This window comes from Passer montanus, unplaced genomic scaffold (genome assembly GCF_014805655.1).
Source record: "Passer montanus isolate IOZ18808 unplaced genomic scaffold, ASM1480565v1 scaffold20, whole genome shotgun sequence".
NCBI classification, from domain to species: Eukaryota; Metazoa; Chordata; class Aves; order Passeriformes; family Passeridae; genus Passer; species Passer montanus.
Window position 1 is genome coordinate 237,424 of NW_024366592.1, and position 15,550 is coordinate 252,973.

General features: G+C 38.3%; 1 protein-coding gene across 19 annotated transcripts in view; it reads right to left on the bottom strand.

Annotated features, from left to right (window-relative positions):
• Window positions 1-1,282: 1,282 nt before the first annotated feature.
• The window catches only part of PLEKHA5 (pleckstrin homology domain containing A5), a 159,759-nt gene continuing 145,491 nt past the window's right edge, over window positions 1,283-15,550 (bottom strand). For 10 of the 19 annotated variants that reach the window (XM_039708024.1, XM_039708020.1, XM_039708023.1 and 7 more), the window contains 6 exons: window positions 14,131-14,340; window positions 10,618-10,776; window positions 9,307-9,428; window positions 8,365-8,513; window positions 7,175-7,259; window positions 1,283-4,235 (listed from right to left, as the gene is read on the bottom strand). In XM_039708024.1, the coding sequence (XP_039563958.1) occupies window positions 4,217-4,235; window positions 7,175-7,259; window positions 8,365-8,513; window positions 9,307-9,428; window positions 10,618-10,776; window positions 14,131-14,340 (744 nt within the window). In that variant the 3' untranslated portion in view covers window positions 1,283-4,216. Of the gene's footprint in view, window positions 4,236-7,154; window positions 7,260-8,364; window positions 8,514-9,306; window positions 9,429-10,617; window positions 10,777-14,130; window positions 14,341-15,550 lie in introns of all 19 variants that reach the window. The other 9 variants (XM_039708037.1, XM_039708035.1, XM_039708038.1 and 6 more) reach the window with 4 other exon arrangements.

A 15,550-nucleotide genomic window follows, 5' to 3' on the forward strand; every position in this document is an offset into this window, starting at 1 on the left:
CAAACAGAACTTAATCCAGCCTAAATAAAGGTTCTTAAACACATCCCCAGCCAGACTGCCACTCGAGGCAATTAGCAACCTCTGGGCTGATGTCACTTACCCAGAGCTGCCATTAAGAGTTGCTTGCAGTTTCACCACAGCAGCCAGATAATATTTAGACAGACCTTAAAAAACTTTTTCTTTGGCATACCACAGAATGAAGAAACACCACAAAAAAAACCCCAACCAAAAACCAAATTAAAAAAAAAATCTCCAAAATCTTCATTCCACAAGTAACATTTGAATGCTGACACATCTGGAACAGCTGGGTAACAAGTTGTGCACGTCAAGTTCAGAAAGCAGCTGCTTTTAGCCTTCATTTTAGGTCAGGCATTTGTTTGCAGCCACCAGTATATTCTATTTTGTAGCAGCAGTGTTCCCATATGGACAAGCCAAACAGCTCCTAGGATATACCAGCAAGCATATATAACGTTCTTTAGAAGAAATGAAGGCCAGATGTTGCTTTGTTATCTCCATGTGCATCCTTAAAAAAGTTAGATTAAGTTGTTTCAGATATATTATCAATGCCAGGTACAGGCAATTTGTTTATCGGCCATTTAAATGTCAACTTTCTAAAGGGTAGAAAATAACATTTTAACTTAGGATTCAAACTGATATAAGATTAAACTACCCTAGAATAACTTCAGAAAATAATTATAGCACAGTCCAGGATCACAGGGACAAAATAGTTCTGTGTAGAAAAGACACCATGAGCCATTTCAGATCTGAATGAGTACTACTTATGGTTATTAGAAAAGGAAAAAAAAAATCCCTGTACCTTATCTTTAAAATATAATGAAAAGTTTGAGGTAAGACTTATCCAACAGCACCACTGGTTAAAGGTCTGCTATTCTGCTGCTTTGCTCACCCAGGGTACAACTTAATCCACTAGTCTAAGTCCTAGAGAATTTAATAAATCTGTTACTGACAGTGTAATTCATTAATGTTTTTCATGTATGCACTCCTGGTCCAACCAGTGGATCTGATGGGGTGAATAAAAATTCTGTCACAGACTGTCCAATTAATGTGATTTAGATTGAAAGATGCAAGTTTTTTTTTCTGATTTCCTGAAAATAGAACCTTATTGAATTCATTTTATGATGCATATTTCTGAGGAAATGTGAAGACTTCTTTCTTTTCCACCTCAGTGATAACATAAACAAGGTTTGGGTTTCAGCTGCCTGGTGAGATCTTTCCCTTTGAGCCAGTCCACAACATACAAAAACTGCCAAGACACCAACTATAACTTTTTGAGTAATGTCACTTTATTAAGGGACTTTAAAGATTCACATTCTCTAGTAGCCTTGGAACAATGCAAATGGTGAACAAAAGACAAAAATAGATGTAATTGGTTCTGAAAAGCATGAACATCTGTAGAGAATGTGTTGCATTATTCCTAAGGACTCTTGCTTTTGAAAAAAAAGCACGTTCCATATATACAAGTGTCAGTGCAATAGCCAATAAAGCAATCAGTCAGAAATATAAAAATATCCTAGATACAAACTTAAAATAGATGTTTGAAGGCTGACCATATCAGTATTCTGATATTTCTATATCTCAGGAGTACGATCACTGGGATGAGTTATTCTGATGAGGTAAGAAACAGTAGATGCTCTGTGATAACACAAAGCCATACATTTATTATTATATTTTTCCATAAGACAAAAATATAGAGCACCCAATGAAACTCCAAGTCTTTGCAGCAAGTGCCCACAGGAAGTGAAATGATAGCCTATGATCATTACTACATTCCTGCATCATTCACCTTTGCTGTCTTTGCCAACAGTTCCATCAGCAAAACTTGCTCATTCTCCCCTCCTTGCCCAGCTCCATTATAAACTGCACATTCCTTGCAGATACACCAAACCAACAACTGCTTTAGACACAGGCAACATCTATAAATACCCAAAAATCACTTAGTCATTCTTTCCTTTATTGGTTGCAATTCTTTTCTTGGCAGCAAGAGCAGAAAGAGATTGCAAAACTCGACAGCAAGCAGCTCTCTCTGGGAGGGTTAGGGAGAGAACAGGGTGTGTCCCATCTGCTTTGCCTCAGGTGTTCCAGTGATGCCGCTGAACTTAAGCCTTGCTTGGTTGTGCAATAAAATCACATTCCTCTTCCTTGCTCTGCCTTTTGGATGAAAGGATGCACTAATTTGGGGCTGCTGTTCCAAAAAAAGAGGGTGATGTGGTAACTTTTCAGCTCAATGCTGTCTGCCTGCATCATCATTCATCCTTCCTTCAGCCACCTCTTCCACTGCGACCCCTCCAGGCTCTGCTGCTGAATTCTGCAAAAAAATTCTATTTTTTTCCTTTTCAGAGAACATGGCAGAACAACAGGTAGCCAGACAACATCTTTGTGGCAAAGAGCACCAGGAAGAACTCGCAGCAGAGCTGGGAGTGCCGGAAGAATCCAACAAACACAAATTCCTATTTGGGGAGAGGAGCAATGGTAAAATCATTTCAAACTGTGGGACAGTATCAGGCACTCCTCTATGGAAAAGCACAATGAATGATACAGCTTCTAGAACAGCAATATTAACTTGGTCAGGATATGATTTGTATGATAAAAAAAAAGCACAACAGGAGCTGGCAGCTGCCTTCCTGTGAAACTTGCCTTACCACTTATGGCACACACATGCACTGAAGCACACAGCAGTTGCCTGAACCTGCAAAAGATTCCTTAGCTTTACATCCTAAAATTCAAAAGCTTTCCCTGAAATATTTTTGTTTCTCTTAGTTCTTTTCTAACCCTCTTTTGTCTCCGGCAAATTCAGGCAGCTGTGTGATTTGGAACAGCAAAGCTTCTAACATCTGTAGTGTGACAACACTTGACAGACTATTTCAGGTTTTCTTTCAGTTTCTGGAAGATGCTATGCAGATGCCAAAGCCTCCAGGAATCATCACACTTCTCTCCTTAACCCCACTGAACTTGGCAATCAGCTTTTGCAAATATTGAATTACTGCTCACCACACCCCACTAAGACAGGCTATTACCTCCCGTGTAAACAGGCAGGGAATGGAGGAGCAGAATGACTAAGTGATTATTCCAGTATCACAACACAAGGCTGGGAGAGCCAGGAGCTGAACCTGTATTTCTTGCAACTCAGTCTCAGGTTGTCTGTTTTGTTCTGTGTTGCAGCCTTAATTCTTTCCTGAAGAGGAAGACTGGGATCTCTTAAGAGTCTGTCACTGCTACTCTGGTTGACAGGTGATGTTGCCAGTGGGGTAGGAATTGTTGCATTCCCCACATCAAAAGGTGGAACACAGTGTGACATCTGTTTGCTGGAAGAAATACTAACCATACAAGTCCTTAAGAACATCAACATTTATTTAATATGATATAAAAGAAATGGGATATGAACATTCGTATTTGAACAATAATAAGTGGCTTCTTATACTTACATCATATGTGCTCATTGTATAATATATACACAATGAACATAATTACATTTGTACACAAACTAAGTACTGGATTGAAAACCTGCTTATTGCTGTACACACCCCAACCCCGTGAAGGAAAAGCCCAGTACCTCAAAATACCTACACTCCATTTTAGTCAAGAAAAAGGAATCACTAACATTAATGTCTATGTTGACAGAAGTGTGGCAGTAACTGCTGACATTGCAACCTGACCAAGAAATCATTACAGCAGAAACAGGACATCTCTTACTAAGCAATAATAAAAATGGCACATTTTAAATATATCTATATGTATATATATATAAAAATTTTACAAATAAATTGTTAAAACAATAAATTGTAATGTTGAAAAAGTGTAAAACAAGGTTTAGTGGTGATATGTAAAATTAACCGAGTTATGCATCTAAAAGAAGCAAAAAAAGTAAACTTAAATGATCCATCATTAAAAGAACATTAAATTCTGAAGAACGGCAAATAAAGTTCTGACTGTAGGCTGCACTTTAAAAAGAGCCTTTGTTTTATGTGCACGGAAATCGTAGCAGCAAGCTGGTATCAGGAGAACAATCTGAAGGTTGTTGAGTGTACACGTGGGCCATTTAAAGCTCTCTTGGAATAAACATTTTCCAGGAAGTGATAAAACGATGCTCTGTGGCCAAAAGCATCAGAACTATGAATTTCATAGATTTAAAATATACTGTACAATATCTTCTCATATTTTCATAGGTCAGGTCCATACATCTCAGGCATGAATTGTTTCAACAGGAGCCGTTAGTGCTGCAAGACAGACACAGATTAGGTTACTCTATTTTAGCAACAGAATATCATCTAAAGAACTCAGGGGATTAAACACAGGAAAGAACTCCTGACCCCAACGTAACAATGTAGGTGTAGAACATAATTAACTAACTTAGAAATCAGTTGTTTCCAAAATCTGTTTTCCCGATGAATAATACTGCTGTCAAGATATTTCAACAGAAAGAAGCAAAGCCAAGATTTTTTTTTCAAATTTACACCACTTAGAATGAAAGTCTGTTTACTCTGAGAGTTTTATCCTGTTACATACAGTCACCTCCAAATGCTCTTCACCTAAAACCAGCAATAACAGCAAAGATCCTAACTAGTCTTAGAAATGCAAGGCTCATTTTGAAGAGCGATGCAGAATTATTAAGCTGCTACACTGCACTGGCATTGTAGTTCAAATGCCCTACCCAGAGCTTGCTGTATTTTGGTAATTGCTGCAAGGACTTCTATAAATAACTTTTAACAGTTCATTGGTACAAACGTTCCTGAGCTTTCAACCCAGGTGCTGTATAAAATTTCGTTATCCCCCCATTACTCAGTGCAAATGCAATGCTTAAAATCTAACAGGGCTGGTGGTGCACACAGAGATTTGTCTCTGCAAAATAAGGGCTGTGACAAAAAAGGAGCCTTGTGTTAGGGGGTTTCTCCTTAGTCCTACAATATCCTGTGCCACCAATTTCCTATGGCAAATTCCCCCGGCATGGTGCCAAGAGTATCATTTTTCTAATTGACTGTAAAAGCCAAATACAGGTATTACCTCTTCATTCCCTGAAATCTACTATACATTTTCCAGATGTTGCCTGAAAAATCTGGTTGCATATGACCAGGGCTGATCCTACAGCCTGGAAGTTCCCTTTGCCACTTAAGGCTTCTTGAAAATGAGGGATGCTGAATTCCTGTGTGTTAAAAGGTGGGCCAAAATCCCTCAGCAAAGCACTAGAATGCTGGAACCACAGCACTGTGCTCCATCCATCTCCTCTGTATGCTAAGCCCAGCTCATGGCACCAATTTCTTTTGGAACTCCAAAGAAACAACCAACAGGTGCAGCAATGTGGAATGTAGGTGCACCCCAACTCAACCCAAACACTGAACAGGCACAAGGGATGTTCTGAAGTTCTGGAATTCTTTCTCCATCAGGGTGGGGCATGTGCAAGCAGGGAATCAGACTGACAAGTGCCATTCCAGATGGACCATTCTGTCATAAAATTAAAGCAGTTAAAGCCTCTTTTGGGGCTTTTGAGGGTGGAGTTGTCCTGAACACAGAAATGCTTCACCTGCAGAACTGGCCGAGGGAATACACCTCACCAAGGGGGTCAAGACTTTTCCTACTAATTTCTATTTTATTTAGCATAAATCCTAAAGGAAATGGATTTTCTGATCTGATCATGTGAGCTGAGAGCAGCTTAATGCAATTGGTGACAGATTTCTGGTTGCTCCCCGCTTCCTGACAGGTGCCCTGTGCCTGCAGACAGAATCCAGCAGTGCAGTTTCACTTTCATTACTGACCCAAACCTCAGTGGATGGGGGAATGTTTGTCCTGTTTAAAATGAACATACATGATAAATGTGTGCATATTTCTACAGTATACTTCTATATTTATATAAAATAGAAATAGATCTATATTTATAAATATATTATTTATAAATATATTTATGAATATATGTATATTTACAGGGTGAACCTGCAAACCATTGACAGTATTCCCAGAAGGAAAGGTCCACTCATTTTTTTAATAGTTCTGTAATAAACATTTTGAAAAAAGTACAAAAATTCAAAATCTAATCAAGTCAGACCACACCCATCAGAAGGCAGGAGCAGGACTGAATGTGAAGATGGCATTTTCCACTTTTGCAAAAGGAGAAAATATTTTAATAATTTTTTTTCTTTTTAAGGAGTATACATAGTTTCTTGCCCTTAGTTCATATTAGAAAGGTCTCTGTGATGTCCAATCAGTCTAATTTTGCTAAAATGAAACCTTGGCAATTGAGACTGAGACAGTAAATTCTAAAAAATGCATTTTCAGATCTCCTCATGCTAAATGACTGAAAATGTCTCAACTTTAAATGTTCTTGATTTTAAAGCTTTCTTAAGGTACATCAGCTATGGCATTTAAGATTGCCATTGAAACAAAGCAGAAAACTTATTTAAACAGACACATCCAAACAAAGAAATGTGGATTGATTTAAATGTTAGCAAAGTGCTGAAGCATTCAGACTGATATCCTCCTAATTTTGTTAAACACTTGCCCAAACAAGCACACACTTTATATTTCCTTTGCCATTCATTAAGTGGGTGACACCACAGGTAGAAAACATAAATCTAGCCTAACTCATGCTTTCTAACTTGATTTCTAGAAGCAATCACCCACTATGGTAGGGAAGAGCAGCTGTGTAGGGCTTTCTCTATAGAAAGAAAGGAGAAAAAAAGTTTTGTAATTGTTGTTTCTATGTCTTAAGCCATTAATTCTTCAGGCCTCAGCCCATTCCCTCCTGTGCATCCCCAGCTCTGAGCTCTGGCTGCCCATTTTGCCCACAGCTGAAGCATCAAGACTCATCTGCACCTGTACAGTGATGCTCATGCCTTAACTCCCTGTTTTGGAGCAGCTCAGGCTGTTAATTCCAAGACTATTACCCTGCCAGTTGTGGAGAACATGCCTGATAAACCAATTAGCCCTTGATACACCAATTAGCTCTTTCTCTTTGTAGCTGGGCAGAGAATGTACTCCTCGCAAGCGAATCAATGCACAAATTTATTTCTTTTCTGCCTCATTTACATTCAACACTGCAGGTAACCCTGTCTTGCTGAATATCAGATGTTTCTCACAGAAATAACAGCACACAAATAAGCTGGAAGAATATTAGGAAGAGGAGAGGTGGGAAAGAAAGCACGTACTTCTCTGTAACTATACACACATGAAATGGGATCCTTCTGTGAGCTGGGTCTGTGTGGATGGAGCTGGTGACAAGGACGATTCTGGTGAGGAAGGCAAACTTTTCACTGCCAGTCATACAGCAAAAGAAAGAAGAATACAAGTTACAGAAGCCGTAATAAAGATCAGCTTGAAAAAGCAGCGTTTCAAGCCATAGCAAATATAAGCAGAAACAAATGAAAGCTACACAAGTAAAGGCTTAAAATCTGATCAGCACAAAATCAAGGGAGAGCACAGCTGATCCTTAATCAGGCTTAGAAATAACTAGCAGAACAGCAAACACAGGAATGCTGATGTTTTATGTTGCCAAGAAAGAGGGGGGGGGGAAAAAGTAAAATTTAAGTAGTTGGGATAGGCCCAGACCCACCTTCATATCCCAGCTCAGATGAACTAAGCATTCTCATTCTGCTGAGCAGTGCAAAATGTACAGACAAGTTCTGGTTTTGATTATCAAGTCACAGAAAGGATTGCTGACTGCACTACAAAGGTCCAGATCACCTTTTATATCCGTAAGTTGAACCATTTGGCTTACTTAACCATTCCCATCAGCAAATAATGTCTTGAAGTCTATCTTCTCCCTTCCTCCTTCCCTACTCACGCCTCCCTCTTTTTTCCTTCTTTGCACACAGTTTTGCTTTATTCCACTCTTTTCTTCTTGCAAAATAGTCCACCACCAGTCATTGTACCTATTTTGTTTTCTGTTTTCTTCATCTTTCTTACTCCTCAAAACATGGCCAAACTGGGGTCTTTTACTTGCTAGTTTAAAATATTGGAAACTCTCAATAATTCCAAAATTTTGGGCATATCTAAAGTCACTCAGCAGCAGGGAGTAGTGGTAAAAAGTCTACATATAGCAAGGACTGAGATGAAAAAGCAAGGATTTGCTCCAACCAACAACTACAGCATGACTCAATTTCTGGCAGCAGTTATTTAAATCCCTGAATTAGCAACTATAAAAGCTATATTAAAACCTCAGAAAAATGGAGTTTGTGTAGCTGTCCACTGGGAAACTATTTTTCTGTGCATTATAAAACTGTACACTTTACATGCAGACTAGCTCAGCATTTTGAATTCACAAGGGTTTCAGAGCATCAAAAGACACAATGAAAATGAAATAGAATTTTACATATGTACTGGATAAGTTGTAAGCTTCAGTCATACTCTTTTCCATACCTGCTGCTGCCTGATTTCCTTTTGAAGACTGTGCTGCTAATTCAAATGAAGACACAATCCCTTCTTGTTCTTGAACACTGAGTATATCACTTTCTTCTGAGCTGCTTTTGGGTTTGTGGTTTGCAACTGTGGTCACACTCTGCAAGCTGCTTAAAAAAGCACAGCATTTAGAACCTGCTCTAACTTAATTTCAGGTGTTAACCACTAAGTATAGGAGCTATAATTTAATTTTCTCCTGTTAACAGGAAAAAGTTGCAGCTTGCAAGTCTGGGTAGCATAAATTAAGCAGGCATTTTGAAACCCTTCTACTTGGTGTAGTCACACTTTTAAAAAGGCATTTGGAATTTAATTCCTTTCCTTTCTGCACTCCTGCAGCTTCCTACTGCTGCAGGATCCTGTGACAAAGTTATGACCTGATGTGAGAACTCACTTAGGACCTGCAGTGCAACTTACACCAAAGGTAGGAATTGTGAGAGAGAAATACCCAAGACATAACATCCCTCTAATTCTGCAATGCTGCAAAGCAGTGAGGTAAACATTGAAGCAGGAGATGTACAATAAGATCTTTAGTTTGCTCCTAAATTAATCAGCAATAAAGAGCATGCTATGGAAAGTACTGGCTGGAGTGTTTATAATAAATTGATACAAAGCTTGAAGTGACATTATTAAACACATTTTGGAGGCCAAGCCAAGGATTATGAATGCATTCTGTTTATAGCTGGGACAACACTTGAAAATAAACACTGCTTCACCCACCAAGCCATCAACTCTGACTGAACCCCTGCAGCAGTCAAGCCTCTCACTAGATTTCCCTATATATAAACCTCTCAAAACCATATAAATAAACCTTTTCAGTATTTATGGCAATTGCTTGGTCCACTCAGCTAATAAATACAGCATGCAAGTCTAAAATAGTCTCTGAACATCTTGTTTGATTTTTACCTTGTATCACCATCATGTGTTTCTTCCAATTTATTTTTCTTTTCTGCTTTCTCTTCATTACTCCCTTCTTTTGAGTCAGATACAACATGTGCATCTGATAAAAGATCATCAGTTTTTGACAGCTATAAAAAAATTGAAATCATGAAACAAAAAGCTGTAACACACGCTAAGTGGCAGATAAGAAATACAGTACCAGGAAACAGTTTTATTAACAGACAAATTTTGCCATCGTGTATACTTAGTAACTCAGAATTACATAACTTAAGAAATTTTTATCAATACCATGCAGGTTAATAGAGTTATCCTAAAACTTATACCAGAGGCCAGGGGCAGGGTTCCCTTAATAACTTCCAGAACTTCTCTGAACTCTTTGGATTGCAGCCTCCCTGTTTTTCCATGCTATCCCTCTCTTCACAATGCCAACAAAAATTCCAGATGCTGCAATATTTTGCTGATAAGACTGAATGCTGCTCTTAAAGTATGATTACATATAAACCATTTGAGTGTATTACATAATTTTCCTTTTGAAATATTTGCATTTTTAACAAAGCAACAGTCTCTGAATAAGGAAATGTTGCTAATGGATAACAATATAAATTAGTTATTTGATTTTATACCATTCTCCATCAGATATATATATAGAGAGAGAACTAAATACAAAATAGGAAAACAAAAGGATGATTAAACAAAAGAAGGATTAACTGAGGAATATGGATATAGAAGAAAAAAACCTCTACACAATAATTTAATAAATATTAAACTATAAACAGGATATGATTATGTAGAAGCAACTCTAGTAATCCATTCTTCACAATCAGTCTGGTTTTGCTGAGTGTTAAGAGCACTTTAGTATCAGAAACACCAAGGCAATTCCCTGCCAAGTGTGTTTCAAACTGTTTCAAGACAGAAATCAAAGCAGTGAAAAATACCTAAAATTACAGGTACTGCCTGCTTCCATGTGTAATTTGTTGTGTCAGCTTTATTCTGCTTTCTATAAACCATTTCATGCACTATAGCCAACCAAACAAAAATTCAGGGACATTAAAAGGCTATCAAAAATTCCACTGGGGTAGCCTAAGCAATGAAGAGGTCTTTATTATTTAAAGACCACATACAAGAAAATTCAATGCCTCAGCTATAGACAGATCCCATTGAATTTTGTGATTCTCTATGGAATATTGTATTTTCAAGGCTTAATCTTCCAAGCAAAAGGAACTGGCTCACTTTCCCATCCTCTGGTGTGTGTGTCTCAGAATAGTTTGTTACTGCAAGACAAGCTGATGAACAGTTTAATAAGGAATAGTTCTGTACCTCTTTAGCAAAACTTGAATTATGTTCTTCATCTCCATCATTTTTCAGTTGTGCTATTTCTTCCCCACGACTTCCATTATTTTGTTTCAAATTATTTTCTCTGCTGGTGCTCTCCAACTCCTTCATGTTACCAGATATTGTATCATCCTTTTTCCGATTCTGAGGAACAAAATTGGTACATGGACATATTGTTACAAAAGTTATCTCAGTCTCAGTTCTGAGCCTTGTGCTGCCCTCTAACTGATTTAAAAAAAAAGATATTTGAAAAAACCTTAAGCATAAATTGCAATAGGAAAAATGGAAATCATTAAGGACTTGGAATTTTCTCATTTTTGTACTTTTCAAAACAGTTCAGCCTAACATTTCTTTGTCTGCAGGATTATTGTGCTTTCTGCCCCACCTTCCTCTCCAGCATTTCAATGTCACCCTTATCTTCTGAAATTTCATTCACATTTAGCTCAGTCACAAATCAGCTTAGCAGCATTCTTACTTGCATTCATAAGCGCTGCTCTTTTTGTAAAATAGCTTTTTCTGGTTTAAGAACAAAAATCGATAAAAATCTGCTTCCAGCACAAAATTCACAGTGCACCTGCAGGCACTTCCTCCAATTAACTTGGGTACCCTCCAAGCCTGTGGTGATTTAATAGAGGACAACACAGTGTATGATAATGGCAGAGGATATTAATTATTTCTTTTAAAAAAAATCTATTGCGCAGAGAATAAGTTGATATAAAAATTCTGAGGAAGGATGGTGGAGGTGATTCAAGATTGTGAGCTGTGAACATGATATTGGCAGAGCTCATCTGAGAACTGGAGCTGAGAAAAATGGGAGCCATGGAAGCAGTAAATCTCCAAGCTGAACTCCTGTGATCTAACACATGCACCCTATTAAGAGGAAATTCCACCTAAGTCAGTTCATAAATCAGTGTCTCTGCTCTCCTGAATTCAAGTATGCACCCCTTGTCATCTGCTCGTCCCCACACCAGTTGTGAAGCAACTTCCTTTTGGATTATGGTAATCACTTCAAAATTACACAGCAGGCCATCTATAAAATCCTCCTCCCCCTCCAATTCTCAAATAACCAAACCACAGTCGAAAAGACTTCCACCAGTTAATGCCATTGCACCATTTTTCTAAAAATCAATAGACATAAAAACTATGCTTCTAGAAATTAAGGCTATTACTCAGCATAATACCTCACCCTGGGGCTTTTAGCCAAACAGCATTCTGCAAGAATTGAAGTTATGGTAGAAAAAGTGACTTTGTAAGGTGGACTATAAGCTAAATATTCAATTCAGAGATCTTCTCACTTACTCTATAAATTTCTCCTCATCCACAGAGGCCTGATTTCACAGAGGAGACTGAGGTGCAATGAACAGAATTACTCTGAGCTCTGGCCCAGATTTGCCCCACTTTGTGACACACAGGACTGCAACTCCCTCACCCTGAGGTATGGAACAACACCACAGGGAAGAGGCAAAGCTTAAACTTTCCTTTTCAGTAAAAAAATGCTGAAAGAAACATCTGCAAAGCTTTGCTTGGCACGACCTCTCCTCGAGAAAGGCAGTGTTAATCACAGAAATATTTGTAGGAACTCCCTTCACATATAGCATTCCTGATGTCAGCCCAAATGCAGATGCTCTATTGCAAAGGCTAAACTGGAATTCAGAGCCTTCTGGGATGCAAAGTTCTTGAAGAAAAAGGAACTTTTGTATAGCTCTGTAGCAGCCTATCATGCTGAGAGGGGAAAAAATCCAACCCGAAATGCAAAGCTGAAACATCTTTGGAAATACCTGATTTCCTAACACATTTAAACTGCTTTTGGAAAATCAGATGTTTAAATGCCTAAAAAAAAACATAAAAAAAGGAAGGCATTTCCATACCAGTAGAAAAACAAATAATAATAATTAAAAAAAGCCAATAAAAAGTGTGGTCTGAAGAAAAAAAAGTATTCCAGAAGATTAAAAACCCAAAGAAACCAAAAATCAACCAAAAAATCAGCTCCTTTAACTACTGGAAAAGAAAACTAATTTTAAATATCTAGAAACTAGTAGGCTGCCTAATATCTGCTATCCTATATTTGGGTTTGGTTTGGCTTTTTGGGTTTTGTTTGATTGTTTGGGGTTTTTTTAGCTATAAATTCAGAATAATATTTCCTGGTTAATGACAAGCAGTTGTATCTTCCCTTCCCTCCCATCCTTTACCTATGAATCAACTTTTCAGGCAAATAAACAAGCTTAAGAATGGTGAAAACAAAAGTGTGGGTTCTAATTTAATGTATTTATGGCTCAAACACCACAGCAGAAGAGCACCATTAGGAGCTCTGATCATAAATATACATTCCTACCTAAAAATGTTGCAGATGTTTGAATACATTACAGGCAGAAAAATCAGCATTGACTCCATTTCAACATCAACAGAGTCATGATTCTCCCTGATCTTGTTTTCAGTCCCAAACCTTGCAATTTCACCTTGTTTGCTAAATTTGGCCAAAACACCCCTCCCTGTTCCCAAACACAGCGCACAATCAAATGGATGTGGATTTGAGCCTTTTGCTTCCCAAAAAGGCCAAGAAGTGGTTTCTACCATTAAGTGTAAGCCTGAGGGTTGTCCTTTTGAGGCTGTGACTCCACACTTAGTCTCAAACCAACTCCTTTGGTTTTTAGCTGCACACATGAAAGCTTTGGCTCACCCACCTGTGCCAGTTTGAGTGGATTATCCCTGACACAGGACAAGCTCTGGGGGGGGAGACTGCTCTGAAACCCCAATAAGATTGAGTCCTCTCCTCTTCTCCCTCAGACAAGCTTGTGGTGTCTTGTGGGAAATGGGTTTTTGAGAGAGTTCTCAGGGGCTGGCAGAAGGCCCACACTGTGTGCATCCATATGCAAACCCTGAGATAAGAAATGCTGACTAGGAAATGCCATGGAGCAGGACAGACATTGGTCAGACAGAAATGGAGCTAGAAAAAAAAATTCAAAAGATGGCCTTGCAAATAAGACTGGATACTTTGGAGAAACAGAACTGTGAAAGATGCATTCCAGTAGAACCCGTGAGGGGTAATTTTAGAGATTGGCTTTAAGGCATTTACAGCATGGTGTGGCAAAAGTTGATAGACCAAGAAACGCTTATAATGTATTGTAATTAGGAAATGGTTGGCATCTGATTGTGATAATGTGAATTATAACATCTCTATTGTCTTACCCTTCTCATGAGACTGAAAATGGAATAAAAGTTTTAAAAATGCTTCTCAGTGGCCCATCTCTGGGTCACAAAAAGGTATTTTCTGACAAATTGGTGTTCCCATGTCAGGAACAGATAATCCAGCTAAACTGCCCAACCTGTGTGATAGCCCTGAGGTCATTTTTGTGAAGTGTTGCTGTTTGCTTCCCAAAAAGGCAAGGAAGTGGTTTCTACCATTAAGTGTAAGCCTGAGGGTTGTCCTTTTGAGGCTTTTAGTCTCAAACCAACTCCTTTGGTTTTTAGCTGCACACATGAAAGCTTTGGCTCACCCACCTGTGCCAGTTTGAGTGGATTATCCCTGACACAGGACAAGCTCTGGGAGGGAGACTGCTCTGAAACCCCAATAAGATTGATTCCTTTCCTCTTCTCTCTCAGACAAGCTTGTTGGTGCCTCTTTATTCTTTCCATCTGCTCCTCCACAGTCATTCGGGGCCGTGAGCCTTCTGCAAGGCACAGCTGCTCCACTGCACTCCTTGGCCTCTCCTTAAATGGAAGGAAAAATATATATATGTTCCAGAAAAACTAAGATTTCAGACTGGTAACTTAGCAGAAGAGATCACCTAATGATTTACTAAAGAGCACAAAAATACTGGGCAAATAAAGACCTCCTATGTATGTGAAAAAAAACCAGTACAAATACCAATTATCAATAAAGAAGCACTGAAACTCAAAATAAAAGGAAGGAATAATTTGCTCTTCTGAACTATAACATCACCACCACCAACAATAAACATCAGGAGAATGGATAGATGCTCTCTAAGCCACCCTCTCAAGCTGAAACAATTTACCAGACATTATAAAACTGGCAAACACAAGATATTTGACTGAGACAGAAACATAATTGAAATTTAATGATCCAGGGCATTTATACCAGTTGATCTAATAGTAATTTCTGCCTTTTTATTTCAAGAAAAACTACAGCTGGGCATCATTTAACTGCAAGTTCAGGCTGAAACAAAGTGAATTTACTACCACTTAATCTGTAATTCTAAACATCATATTTTTCCCAAAATAACACCCATTTACCTACTGTTCTTGAAATCCACTGGTTTTCAGGCAGATTTGTACTTTTTATGACAGAAAAATCACTTCAGGCTAACCAGCTGCATTCAGTACATTTACAGAACTGATTTGATTATGAAAAGTGATATTCTTTCTCCAGTCAACATCCTGGGAGTTTCTCTCTCCTCTCCCAGTCTTCTCACAACTTCTCCTCTACCATTTGTGCTGTAACTATGGCAGAAGTTTTCCTTCTTTTTGCATGAACTTCATGTAAATGTGTGTCTTTAACCCAGAGATTACAGAACTGTACAATCTGAAATTTCAGCCTTATTACCTGCATACTGCTTACTACATCCTTATTTTGTGGCTGCTTTAGCTATTTCCCAAATCACTTTAGAACTGAGATAAATAAAAGCCTGTGTTTGTTATGAAGGGGGTGTTCAATTGCCAAATAAAAGTGTTTGAAAGATGCTTCATGTGCTTTCAACTCAAGCCTGAGCTTCAGAGGATTTATCATTTATCATTTCCCATTTAGCTCTTGCCCAGTTTGAGGGTCTCCATGCAGTTAAATATGCACAGCATTTATAATTTTATCATTCTTTCTACAGCTGTCTCTGTTACAATTTCAGATATTAAGAATTTTGGACTTTTTGTGGTTTTTAGGTACGGACTTTTAAGAAAACACTACATT